At 38.4% G+C, this 14,402-nt stretch overlaps 1 protein-coding gene, 1 non-coding gene and 1 pseudogene across 4 annotated transcripts; 2 read left to right on the top strand and 1 right to left on the bottom strand.

Moving 5' to 3' along the window:
• The first annotated feature begins 1,334 nt into the window (after positions 1 to 1,334).
• LOC149836474 (zinc finger CCCH domain-containing protein 31-like) lies at positions 1,335 to 6,235 on the top strand. 3 transcript variants are annotated; one of them, XM_090005373.1, is made up of 4 exons: positions 1,335 to 1,617; positions 3,833 to 3,902; positions 4,389 to 4,884; positions 5,783 to 6,235. In XM_090005373.1, exons 1-4 carry the CDS (start codon positions 1,548 to 1,550, stop codon positions 5,792 to 5,794), a joined length of 648 nt encoding a protein of 215 aa, XP_089861499.1. In that variant the 5' UTR covers positions 1,335 to 1,547; the 3' UTR covers positions 5,795 to 6,235. The 3 variants fall into 3 exon arrangements, with proteins under 3 accessions (XP_089861499.1, XP_089861498.1, XP_089861497.1); XM_090005372.1 differs by having other exon boundaries at positions 5,780 to 6,235; XM_090005371.1 differs by having other exon boundaries at positions 5,770 to 6,235.
• A 2,517-nt stretch (positions 6,236 to 8,752) lies between these two features.
• Positions 8,753 to 12,054, bottom strand: LOC149836473 (calcium-dependent protein kinase 17-like; annotated as a pseudogene).
• A 2,072-nt stretch (positions 12,055 to 14,126) lies between these two features.
• Positions 14,127 to 14,199, top strand: TRNAA-CGC (transfer RNA alanine (anticodon CGC)). The gene has a single exon. It is a non-coding gene; the product is annotated as a tRNA-Ala (tRNA).
• The last annotated feature ends 203 nt before the right edge of the window (positions 14,200 to 14,402 follow it).

Here is a 14,402-nt window from a genome sequence, read left to right as displayed (position 1 = left end):
TATATAGGTAATTATAAATAAAATGCATGCACCCTTCTCCTAGTGTATTGTCGGGCAAGCTAATTAGTCGTTATTCTAAGTGCAAGCTGATATTGTGATTTTACTGTTATCTTTTCAACGATGAATATATCATAGAAGAAAGTGCAAGTTTTAAAATATTATTTTTTTTAAATGTCATATTTTCAATGCATTCTAAATTTTTACCAAATATGTGCTTTGATATGAGCACTCACACATATAACAACCTTTTTAATAATTTTAATATTACTTCAATATAAATATATTTGTAAAATTAAAATACCAACATTTGTTTTTTATTGATTACTAAATTAAAACATCTCATGTCCTAATAAAAAAATCAAACTTGCATGTTGAAACTGTGTCATATGTGCTCACATTTGTGTATTTTTGTGACATAGATTATAAAACATGATGCAAAATTTCTTTTAACATATCTTTCATGTTTTTTGTAGTTTGATATATGTTTCTAATATTTTTTTATTTCATATGTGCCCATATTATCTTGAGAATGAAAGTGTTTACTTTCTTACAACATTTTCATGGATGGAATATCTTGAATAACATAATTTTCTATATCACTGTGGCATTACTACTTAATATTAGGGTCCTTGTCTAAGAGGACATGATTCAGACATCCAATGCCATAATTTTAATAAATTATAATTATATTTATAAAATACATTTTTTTCAAAGATGAGAGCTGGGGTTAGGCAGACTCCTACATGTTTATTAGATAACTAATTACAAATGAACAAATTACATAGAAGGAACCAAACCTCAGTCCAGATTATACCAAAATTGGTCTTCATTTTGTTGCACAGGAGTGTCCCTAGATGGAACTAAGTGAACTACCTTCCCTTCAGTCACTGAAGGGAATGGCTCACAATTAGGAACGGTGGTTGATAAAGAATGATGAGGCTTAGAAGAACTAAATACGACAAGAACATTGTTTGAACTCCTGAGATATAGGATTACTATGAGTTTGCAAATATTTAACTAACTTAACATTACGTGGACATTGGGGTGAAGGCATGGACTGAAATTCAAACACAAGAGGTAGACTGGTCAACAAGGACACATGACATTAGAGGGTGTGATTTCATCATTGTAGAACAGGGACACATGCCATGGTATTAGCTGCATGATAGAAATATTAATAAAGGTTCTAATGTAACAAGGACACTAAAGTCTTATGTTAAATTCCCGATATTTTACAAAAAATCGGCGATCTTTTTTACTTCCATTTGGATGTCAGATTTAGTATAATCCTGCCCTTACCCGACCCATTTGCACATTATCCTCTCTCTCTCTCTCTCTCTCTGTTGAATGGTGAATGTTCTCTCTCTCTCTCTCCTGCCTGCGAATGCAAACCCTAATTTCGCGAAGCGAATTCTAAAGCTTTCCTCTTCGTCGATGGCAATCGTGATCTCAGAAGCCATAATTTCTCCTCCTTCATAGGTCTTCATCGTGAATTCCTAGATCAGAACGGCGTAAAATTTCGATCCGTCGCCGAGGGATTCCGGTGGATGGAGCCCATCTCGAAGAGAGCCCGTCCTGAGAATGACGGGTGGGGAGCAAATCGACACGTTTCTAACGGTAGTGGATCCCATCTATTTTTTTTTCAATTCGAGTTTTTTTTGACGGATTTTGGTTGTGTCGTCGATTGCTTGATTTGAGTTCGAATTCGGCCTCGTTCTTTTTTGTTGCCCGGAGTTGCGGCGGGTGAACCGTGTTGTGGACTTCTTTCCTCTCTTTTTTCTTTTTCTTTTTATATAAATTTTTGTGATATCGATTTAGTTGTGCTTGATCTGGAATTCGATACGTGAAAATCGCTACTGGTTCTAATTTGAGTTTTTGGGTTTGGTATTGGTTTTGATTAAGTTTCTCTTGTTGGCACCGTGCTGTGTTATGGAGCTCAATATTGTTTTACTGAATTTCCAGACCCTGATTAGTTTTTTTTTCTTGTTGGTACTGTGTTATGCTATGAAACGAATATTGTTTTGCATTGTTGATTGATTTTACAAAAGAGAGAGAGAGAGAGAGAGAGAGATTGTTTTGCATCGCTTATTGAGAGTGGTTGTTGCCCGACCGATCAGATAGTTGTTGCCTTCATGCGATGAGGATGAATGAAAATGGGTAAGATGGTGAGAGATAATTGATGATGTGGTCGGGGAAATGGCGGAGAGGAAGGCAGAAGAGGGGTAGAGGGATCTTGACAGAAAAATAACTACCGTAGAATAAACCATCCCCTGATTTTGGGACTGTTCATATTTATTCTTATCTAGGCTTTACTAAACATAAACATAAATAACATGAAAACACTGCCACATGAAAATGTAATTGTGAATGATGTAAAGGAAATGATTTTGACAGAGTTTAGACATCCAATTTCAGTGTATCATGAGCGGTCATATGTTCATATCTTCCTATTTCTTGACAAATTCTAATAACTTTACAATTCGAGAATGATCTTTGACAGAAGTAATGTCTGTTAGTGTAGGTCACTATAGTAAACACTCTGCTCGTTGAAGAAGTAAAGATAGGTAAATTTCCATTTGACATGGATCTTGAAGATGTTGAAATTGTCATTCGTTTTTGAACTTGATTTTTTCTAGGTGGTAAGGTAGTTATGGTTCAAAAATTGGCAAAGATTATGCCTATATCAAATGAATGATGATTAGAAGCACATTCATTCTTTTCTATTACAAATCCTTGGGAATAAGAGAATTGAGGGCTTGTGTGAATTCTACCTCTGCACTGACACATATTCAACTTGTGAAAGAAACTAACAATTGAAGGATGTGGGTTTGGCATCACAAGGAATTTGATTGGATGGAATAAAATGAAAGAAAATCAGTACCCTGACAATTTTGGCGGCACTAAAATTATAAAGTAGTGACCGACTTTTAAGGGGAATGATCTGTTAGATGCTGCTTTCTGCGTACTTGGTGTAACGTATTGCATGCTAAGTAAATGACCTTGGACCTTTGAGATAAATGGTGCATGTGTTAGATTTATACTTTTAGCATAACCTGTAGGCATGGATCATTATTCCCACCAAGATATGCATACATCACCTATTGTTGAAACAGATGGTAGATTGCCAACATGCACAGATCATTGTCCATGTTTGGAAAAACAGTCTTTTAACAAAAGAGATGTTTTTAGTACAGTGGTACAAGTCCTAACACTTATATTTCTGCCATTCTTGATTATTATTATTATTAAATATCTTTTGCAAGTTGTTTGATACTTAGTCTTGGATTTTCTTTTTTTGTCCTGAAAATACTTTATACCATAGTCACCGATATCATTTATATTTTGAGAATAGTGTGATATTAAACTTTTTACAGCAGAAAAATGTGAAAATATCACGATAGTTTCAAAATATTGCCATAACACATATATCACAATATTGTCATGATATGTATTACAATATTTTAAAAATTCTTATTTTATATATTTTTCAGTTTAGATTTTCTATTTTATCTTTTATATTTTATAAACTTTTCTAACTATTTATTTATATTTTCAAAACAAAAATCCTACTAAATCCTATTATTACTTATCTTTTTTATTTTTGTTTACATTTTCTTCAACTTTCAATACTCCCAAGATTTTTCAGAGAAAAATCACTTTTTGAAAACAATACTTCCGAGAAAAACCTTACTGACATATTGCCAAGGGCTATACTGGTGACTGTGCTTTATACTTATTATGACTAATGTATACTTTATTCTTGGACCTTGTTGCAAGTAAGTCACTCTTGTTTGAAGGTCAATGGCTTTTTAATGCTTTTGGCATCTTGCAGATGTCAGGGAAACAAGTCAGCATAGTAGCTCTTCTGGAGGCAAGCCAAAGCCATGCGTGAAGTTCTTCAGGTTTTCTCCATAACCATGTTCTCTGTCTCTAATAAAAACAAATGATAGATTGCACTGTCAGATGTGATGAAAAAAATTGGCCAGAAGAAAAGGTATCCAAGCTTTAAAGTGCTTGAACCAGACCAGTATTTTGTCTTTCAGGTGTAGCACATCTGTGAAGCCAGCAGTTTCACTCTCAGATCAGCTCAGTGACTTGAAGTGAAAATTTGCTGTGACTGTGAGTGGTCAGGTACTGCTTTTATAGTGGAAAGGATCTTTAAAGGAATATTTGATGGAAACCAAAGGAAAACAACACAACTTACTTTTTTATCAGTTTTATCTGGGTCGATGTAGCAACTATGAATCTCATTATTTATGTGCCAAAAATGAACTGACCTGATGAATAAATAACTAATAGATGGAGCTTTAATTCACTGAAGTTCTCCACATTTATTTAGGTCATTTGTTGCTTGTACATTATTTTGATTAATTTTTTCTCTTGGGCAGTACTTCAGGCTGCCCATTTGGAGAATCTTGCCACTTTCTGCATTATGTGCCTGGTGGTCTCAGTGCTTTGGGCTTATCCCCTGTTGTTTCTTTGCCTGCTCCTGCTGCTTATGCCACACTTAAGAAGCCCACAGGATCACTTGGAGATTCAAACATTACTGTGAACGGCTATAAAACAAAGCTATGCAACCGGTTCAACACTCCAGAGGGATGCCGATTTGGTGACAGGTGCCATTTTGCACATGGAGAGAGTGACTTGAGATCCCCATCAAATCATTCACAGGGAAGCAACTTCAGAATTCCCATGGAAGGTCTTCGCGAGTCTGCCCCTCCTGGATTTGGTGACATTGGTGGTTCCACATATTCAAATCTAGTGTCTCATGGGAGTGCCCCAAATATCAATTCACAAGGTTATGGTGAGCCCAAACCACCTGGTGTCACAGCTAATGATGACCCTGCAAATTATTCTGCTGGCTCCATTGGCACAAATGTACAGGTATTTTAGTAACATGGATCTGAGACATAAATTAACAGAAAGGATGCCCGTGATGATCAAAAGTGCAACAATCTTAAAAGTCCTGTAAGCGGATCATGGGCTACGATGTCTGGTTTTTGGGATATGGAATTCTCTTCACATAAATTTTCTTTGTGTTACTCTGAACCTGTCTGTTAAATGATATGGACAAACAACTTTACAGTTTTTCTGGCTATGTACACAACTTGGCTCTAAGTTGTTGATTGCAGTCCATGTTTATGGACAACTTTTTTGTATTATTCTGCTAAAGATTTAATTACAAATTCAAGTAATGGAATAATCAATCTGAGCTGTTTTAACTGTATTTTCTTGTACATAATGTCTTGCATTCTATAACTAATCAAGTACTTCTTGTTTCAGTATAGTTCAAACGTCCTCTGTCCTAATTGCATAAATAGTTTTACAGTGTGGTATTATTATGTGACATATTTTTCATTTATGTAATATCGAGATGAACATCAACGATAATGTAAGGGTATCCCTCTTGCAATTCTGCTTGTAACAGTGAAGTTTTTTCTTAATGCCCAAACACATGATTATATGGAGAAGTGGGTGGGCTTAAAACTCATCATAGATGCTTCGATAGGGTTTCCCCTCAAAATTAATCTCAACAAGTGCATCCTCAATCAGATTGGTAAACATTGATATAAAAAATAGATGCAAGAGTATCTATGTGTATGAGTTTCGAAAGTTTGTTCTTCATGTCTGATGTTTATCTCTTAAATTGCTTGCATGTTGTAGAATATCTATTTGGAAGGTTTAGAAGTTGGTTCTCTTTGAAGTAATGTCTTCTTGATTAAGTTGGTTTATGAGAAATCTTCCTATTTCCCATTTGTTGATGTTTAGACTTTTATAGAAGGTGGCTGCTTGAAGATGCATGTGGTGATTCCCGTGGTTTGGAGCAGAGGATGGTTATGGAGCTTGGTTGGATATTTCGCAAAAACTACACAGGGAGGAGACTTGGAGATCAGAATGTCAATTTGATGTGATTTTTTTCTAACTGCATTTAGAGATTATACTTTTGTAATGGTAATTGGTTTAGGGGAACCTGTTGAGGTAGGTGTAGGGCTTTACCAAGCTGAACTCTAGCTGTTTGAGTTCTGCTTGAGTTTGTCTTGGTTAAGATTGTTAAGAGTTTATGACCAATGAATATTTGTGTGTGTGCATGTGTGCGCATCCGTATGAATCCATGACACTCCATAGGCTGCAATTCACTACAGCCATGATGGAGTGCATTTTTGCGAAAAGATATAACAAAACATGTGTAGTACATGTGTGAATTAACCTTTTAAATGAGATTATTTCAATCTTACCAAACTCTTTTAAAAATTGCAGTTCGGTTCATTTAATAAATGCAAAAACTTGAATAAGGCTCTTCCAAGGCAAACATTAGTTCAGAACAGTGTTGTGAAAAGCGTTGAGGCGTAGCGAGGCGCTCCACCAAAATCTGAGGCGAGGCGTAAGCCTCAAGGCGCAAAGCGTAAGCCTCAAAAAAGAAATTTAAAACTTAAAAAAACTATAAAAATTATCTAAAATTATAAATAAATAAGAAATGCTTTATTGATGAAGCACCAACCAACACGAAATAAAAAATCTCAAATAAATACGGAAAAAATATGAGATTAACATGTAAAAGTAACATTAATGTAAGTAATGCAAATGTATTTAATTCTAATATCTTTCATGTAGAAAAGCGCCACTGACTGGCCTGAAGTAAGGTCATTCAAAATGTGGCCATTGAACCACCAACTCAATAAGGGTGTACCCACAAACGAAAGAGTTTGAGATGGGAGTTTGTAAAATTTTTGAAACATAGCACATGAGAACACCAATTTTTTTGACTTTTTAATCAATACACAAGAATAATTTTGTGATATTTTACTGCATCTTTTATACATTTCTATTGAAATAATTCAAAATATATATTAAAAGCTACTTTTTGTATTCTTACGCAGAGAAACCGTCCCCAAACTTTTGCTCCCCAACATTTCCTATGGAAAAAAAAGATTAGTGCAACTTTACCATCCAGCTATCTCATTCACCCCGCTGTTAGGGATTGTAAGCGAACAGAGCAGCTCACTGCTCGGCTCAGTTGTCTCGCACAAAGCTCATTCAGACTTGAGCTCAGTGAGCTGAGCAATAAGCAAAAAGCAGTTCGTGCAATATAAGTGAAACGAGCACGATTAGGTTTATCATATGCCAACAAACATAAGAGTAAATGAATTGGTTATGCAGATATGATAAAAACAATGAGGTCACTGGTTCATTTTTGTTGTGGCTTCTTGTAAAAAAAAACTATTTCTGCTTAACGAGCCAACTCAGTTTTGGCTAACTCGAGCTTGTGCAAGCTCATGTTCAGCTAGGCTGTAATCAAACCGAGCCCGAACAAGCCTTTCAGTTTGGTTCGTTTACCCACTGCTCTTCTCTATAAACATTGGTACAACGCCACTGACTAACCTTGGTCTCAAGGTCTACGAAGGGGGTCGGGCCTACCGGAATAAGTCGCACGACAGGGGTCGTGCCCCTGCCTGCTACAGATTCAAGAGAGGGAGGCAGACACGAAGGAAAAATAATGAAGGGGGTCGGGTTACCTGGGGTATGGCTGCTTCCGGCGTCGCAGCTGCTTTCGGTGTCGCAGCAGCTTCCGGCATCGCAGCGGCTTCCGGCGAGAAGGAGGAGGCCGATAAGGGAGAGACGCTAGAGAGGGACTGCGAGAGACTGTGAGAGAGAAGGAGAGGGGCTGTGAGAAAGAGAGAGAGGGAGAGGGGCTGCGCGAGAGAGGGAGAGATTGTGAGAGACGAGAAAGAGAGGGGTTGCGAGACATTAGGGCCCCCGACCCTTGTTAGGGTCGGGGGCAAGAATTTAATTATGGTCAAATGAGGACTTTGACCCTCATTTGACCATAATCACGAGGCGTGCGTGCCTCACCGTGAGGCGTGCCTCGCCTCGAGGCGTACGCCTCAAGGCCTATGAGGCGTACGCCTCTAAGTATTTGCGCTTCAAGCCTGCGCCTCAAGGCACAAAGGCCCTCGCCTTGAGGCGAGGCGCGCTTTTTGCGCCTTGATGCGCGTTTTTAATAACACTGGTTCAGAAGCTGCTCAGTTTGTTGCACACAGTTAGGTAGGGGTTCCAGCCAATTTGGTTGTTTGTCATGGTTGTTGATTACTCAGATTCACACAGGTGGGAGATACATTTTTGCACCCATTCCCGGGGGAATGTTTAACAGGGTTCACGAGTTTGTAGACATGCCAAGTATGATAATTTTTTGTTTTTGCTTCATTACCATCATCATGGTCAATAACCACCAAGTGTCACACTGTAAAAGAGTGTATGTGGGTGGGGTCATAATGGGACGGGATAGTTTTTGTTAGAAAGGTTAGGCATAAAGTTCTGTGAAATTCTGTTCAATGCGTATTGTGTAATAGCGTGATATCTTAGCAATAACATGATATCTTAGCAGGCATTTATTTTGTTAAATGGTATAGCTTGAATATAGGTTGGTTTATCTAGAAAGGAAAAGAGGTGAAGAGAAATCTTCATGAAATAAAAATCAAAGCACCTACAAGCCTTAGAACTACAAATCTTCCTCTTAAATCTCTCTTTTCTTCTGCTCTACTAATTTCCCCCTTCCACACACTTGGTCTCCCATGAAAAGCTGTATGCATCGTTTACATGAAGCAAGACCAAAATGATGATGAATTTCTTTGCAGGCAGCATCTTTGATCACCCCTCTATACACAACAGTGACAACACCATCTGGGACCAGTCTTCTGTACACTGGCAGCACCTCCATGAATTGTGAATTATTCTGTTGTGTTCCTCATGGCACTCAGACGAACTCGTGGCGCTTCTTTGGGACTGCTTCTGGATTTCCTTTCCTCATCATGGCTACAAATTCATCATAGTTGATCCTTCCATCCTGTTCATATTAAACTGTATTATAAATTCTGTTCTTACACGTGTCTACTGGAAGAGATGGTGATCGAAGTTTCTTTTATGTGTGTGTGTGTGTGTGTGTGTGTGTGTGTGTGTGTGTGTGTGTGTGTGTGTGCGCGCACATTTCTCTTGAAATTCAGTCTCCTTTTGTCATCTAAAATTGGATATAAGTGATGTGTTCTGTTAAAAAAGAAAGAGGGAACAAAATAAAGTATTTTGGCTTTCATTATCAGCATCAACTTCTGCTATAATGTCCTTAAGGTCCCTCCCATCATGCATCCCATACTCTTTTAGAGCTTGCTCCAACTCTTCTGTGGTGATATATCTGACAAGGGAGGAAAGATCCATGATGAGCTTATCTGAGTTCTGGTAACTATAATAGCTCTAATGTTCATTGTATACATATCCAGTATTGTCTTTATCGAAGTACTGGAATGCAGTATATAGATGATCTTCCCTGTCCATGCTGTTCATGTGCATTGTGGCTGTGATGAATTCATCATAATCAATTGTTCTGTTGCCATCAGCATCTGCCTGTAATCGTTTTAATAGCTTCATCAAGAGGTTGGACCATAATAACATGCTTATTATTTTTAACTATTTGGCCCCAAGTGGCTCTCCCCTTCAAACATGCATGAAGTGGCTTGGACAGGCTTCAATTTACACATGCAGAAGCACAGGACAAGCATGACAGGCCCACATGCTCAGGGATGAAAGGGAATGTGCATGGTAAAGTTGATGATTGTGTAGAAGACTTGCAGCTTCCAACAACTGTTTAACTTCTACTTCAGAAAGCTTTGTTCCTTGTTTGGCTAACCCCTGTTTCAATTCTTCCATAGTGATGGTGCCACTATTATCAGTATCCATGCTCTTGAACATCTCCTTCAATCCCATGATCTCTTCTTCTGATAAACAACCAGCTATCACCTAAACCCAAAATGTAAGCCGTCCCTTCATCAGAATAAAACAACTTTATTTGCAATTTTACATGGAAGCAATAAAAGAATTTAGATATTCTTCAGTTTGCAAGTTTCAGTGAAAACTCACTGTAAGCCATGTATTATTTTGACAAATTAATGCAAGAAATCAGCATTCTAAGAACTCGTAAATTTTCTATCAAGAATCTAGAACTGTTTTTTTTTTTAATAATTATTGCTGTGACTAAAGAACCTGGGATTTCACTTCATTAGCAACTGTCTCGACCACTATCCTATGCAGAACTGGTTAACCTATTTCTGTTTCATTTTGCAATGCTTGAAGTAGTCTGCAATTCAATTTTTTTTAAAGGGTCTGGAATTACAATGCAAACTCTTGGAAAGATCTGGCATTTATGCTTAGACAGCTTACAAAAAATAATGATGAATGAATTGTCAAGTGACTAGTTTTGGGAAAGATTAATTCCTACAAGTTGGTGAATCTAAGGGGGAAAAAATGAGAAATTTTACCCTAAGAGCAACTTTCTTGAACTTGTTCATTGCTCTGAATTGCTCAAGTCTGTTGAACACTGCATTGTCGAGTGGTTTGTCAGGTGCTTCACCGTCCTCTTTTATCCATGGATGATCTGTAAACGCATGAATAATCAATTGCTGAACAATTTATATTTTCTCTTAAATACTCTGGATTATTAGAAAGGTTTATTTAGTCCTTGGGCAAGAACGTTTTGAACTGCTGGCATACTTACTGAGAACTTAGAATGCTGTGAGTCTCTGCTTTGGATCAGAAATTAGCATCTTTCTGACTAGATCTTTTGCACCAGGTGATATTGATGGCCATGGATCACTGGTGAAGTCGATATGCCCTCGTAAAATTGCGTTGAAAATTCCATGTTCTGATTCTGTATTGCCATGCACAAAATTATATATTTTCTGAATGTGGTTCTGTCTTGTACACACTGACAAGAAACATGCACACACACACATGCAGATGCATTTATCTGCTTTATGAGATTATGAATGAACATAACATCTATATGTACAGAAACATAATGCTAATGAGTTGCAGTATAATTCATCTTTAATATGCTTTGTTATGTGTTCTTCAAGTTTACATTGACAAACATAGGAAAAACAAACAGTTGGATTATTAATGTGTTTCGTTGAAGTTTGGTTCTACTTCATGTTGTGCAAGCCTGAACATATGTATATACATATATAGGAAATTAAATAAATTAATTTTTATATTCTGTACAGTCCAGTTTTTTAGATTAATTTTGCTTCAGGAAAGTTTATTTTGATATGTATACAAACATTTTACCACAAGTATGTGATGCATGCTGTTCTACATACATGTTGAATTGTGTATGAAGAAAATTACCAGCCCAAAAGGGAGGTACTCCACTGAGAAGTATATACAACACTACTCCAATGCTCCAAATGTCAACCTCAGGTCCATATCATCTCTTCAAGACTTCCGGTGCAATGTAGTATGCACTGCCAACAATGTCTCTAAGCACTTATGTTAAAAAATCAGAGTTCTTGAGGAACATGGAATTGTTTCTTTTCATCATTTCTTTTCTTGGAAAAGGATTGAATACCTTGCTTGAAGAAGACGAGAGCCGAAATCGGTAGCCTTGAGTGGTGCATTCTCATCCTTACTGAGCAGCAAGAAGTTCTCAGGTTTGAGGTCGCGATGAACAACCCCCATGGAATGACAAGTATGAACAATCTGCACAATGGTGCGGAGGAGGGTGGCTGCAGCCTTCTCTGTGTAGTGTCCCTTTGCGATGATCCGATCGAAGAGCTCCCCGCCGGCACATAGTTCCATCACCAAGTGAATGGAATGCTTATCTTCATATGCATCCTTCAGTTCAACAATATTAGGCTGCCCCACAAGATGGTGCATGATCTGAACTTCCCGGCGAACATCCTGGACATCCTCCTTATTGATGAGTTTCCGCTTTGCGATCGTCTTGCATGCAAATTGTTCACCAGTAACTTTGTGGGTACACAAATGGGTCACTCCAAATTGGCCTCATCCGAGTTCCTTTCCTAAATTATATGTGGCACGGACATCTTCCATGGGCCGACCGAGGACAGGGCCTATCAGCACTGGTTTTGGTGGTGGTCTAGTCGTGCTCTTAGGCGGATTGGCTGGACCAGTTGGTGGCGTAGCAGCAGCGGCCCGGCTGTTGCCAGTATTCTGGTCAGGCTTTGGAGGATCCTGGGACTGGTCTCCATGGGAGCAACAGTTTCCCATGGTGAAGATGGTAAAATGTGTGAAAATTTTGGGGGTGAAAAAGGGCGGTAAAATCAAAGGCATGTATAAAAAGGAAGGGAAAGCCAGAAAGAAGAGGACTTTTACAGGGTGGATTTGGAAGGAGAAACAAAAGAGGAGAGGGGGCAGGATTGGTTGGAGGGTTTTGAGGGGAAAGTAATAGTTTGAAAAGTCGTTAGGGAGGGTGAAAAGAGGCAAGTTGGAAATGTAGGTTGGATTTTCCAAGTTTACTCTGGTAACCAACGGCTAGTTTTGTCAAGAGTCTAACCGTTGTGGACCAATCACTGGAAAATGACCAAAACAACCTTGTCTTCCTTCAGCCTGGCACAAATGCACCCTTTGAATCCGACAAGCTCCTTAGTTTCAACTTTCATAGATAGATGGATGGATGGATGGATGACAACATCCATGAACTGGCAACATCATCTTGATGGTTTCCTCAACAGAAAAAAAAAATCATTATCTTGATGATCACCATCATGAATTCTTTCCATCATAGCAGCACTTGGCAGTTAGCAAAACTCTTTAAAATACATTTTCCTCTATAAAGCTTTGAAAAAAAGAAGTTCCACCCTTTTTGGAATGCTAACAAAAACTTGTTTCTTTTGACAGAAGCATTTGAAGCACAGAAAACACATTTAGAAAAGAGTATCTTTTTAAAAACTCTAATATGGATCGTCTTAAGATCGAAGTCTTGGATCTTAATCATGAAGTTCCTATACCCTGACTTGGTGTTCAAGATGAAAACACAAATATATGGTTGTTTCTTTGGCCTTGTTTTATAAAATTTAAACCGAATCAAACATGCCATTTTTTTTTCTGCGACTCATTCTTTTATGTGGGTTTTTTTCACCCGTCCTTTTGAATTCCAAACATTTCAGTTATATTTGCATTCTTTAATGAATTTTTGCAACTTCAAGCATTGCTAGGGATGTGACCAATACCAGATTCGACTAATCAGATGCTGACTAAATGCATTCGGTCTCAGATTCAAATTCTGATGGTGAAAAGCTCATACAAAATAATGTTATTTTTACATGCAACAGGTTTCGGATATCCATCATATCTGTCAGACGGACTGGGTATCAAAAAATCAAAACCATATCTGCATCCGATCATGCGAAAGGGACCTTTTGAAAATAAAAGCGAGCATGAAACAAACGACCCCAAAGTGTTTGGGCTGTCAGTGTAGAGACATGCACAGGTTCGAGTCCTGAGGATATCCACTTCTTGAAGAAAAGTAGAAGATTAGAACAGACCTTGATATGCCCCTCCCAAGCACTCTGGATTATGGGACCTAGCACTGGGTCAAGTTTGTGTTTGGATTACAAAGACTACTTAGTTTGAAGAATATTTCTATAGACTGAACAGTTTAAGTTGAGTCCAATTTTTTATGTGAGAACGTAAGATGAGAACTGAGCTAACTAAGATTGAGTCACCAGTAGACATAAAGAGTAGCCCAAGTCAAAACCGAACCTGATAAAATCTTGATCAAAGTCTTCACCTATAGTCTACAGACTACACCCTCCAATGCAAGATACCCGTTATAATTAGCTAAGCTCAACATGGATCCATCCTAAGGGTAGGGATGCAAACGTGTCGGATTCAGAATTGCTAAATGCATGGGGAGTTGGATCCGAAACAGCCAAAAATTGCAAAACGTCCATCCTGGACCCGACCCATTTGCATCCCTACCTAATGGTGTGAATGGGTCAGAACTGGCCTGGGATCCAAGCATGTCCAGACCTAGATTTGGCTTTGAGGAAGGGAACTTAGGCAGGATGAGATCCAGGTCTGTGTGGGATAACAAATTTGCAGGCCTCCTCTTGTGAATTAACGAGCTGACCCCGGCTCATCCCATTAATGGCCTGGTCATGCCTGGCCAGAAACTGGGCGGGGCCAGACTAACTGGAACAAGCCTGTAATGTAGGCTCGTGAACCAGTAGGACCAGGGCAGGGCCAGGTGGATCCACGTACTGATCAAACCTAGGCTCTAGTGTTATGGTTGGGAAAGATTTAAGTGAAGTAACTAAACTTGATGAATTAGCTTAACTGGGGGTGTAGCTCATATGGTAGAGCGCTCGCTTCGCATGCGAGAGGCACGGGGTTCGATTCCCCGCACCTCCATTTTCTTCGTGCTTCATTTTACTTATTGTTTTTTTTTTCCCAAAGAGTAGGATGATCCCAAAATCCACACTCTGGGTGACGGAATTTTGGCATCGTCAAATGACGCTTTTGGCCATTATGAAGGGATGAATTTGGAAAAAGCAATAAAAAAAGACGATTTTTTGAAAAAGCATTGAAAATGAACGGTTTTTTGAGTTGTACTT

Source organism: Nuphar pumila, chromosome 5, assembly GCF_984573655.1.
Source record: "Nuphar pumila chromosome 5, dmNupPumi1.hap1.1, whole genome shotgun sequence".
NCBI classification, from domain to species: domain Eukaryota; kingdom Viridiplantae; phylum Streptophyta; class Magnoliopsida; order Nymphaeales; family Nymphaeaceae; genus Nuphar; species Nuphar pumila.
This window is presented reverse-complemented; position numbering and strand designations above follow the sequence as displayed.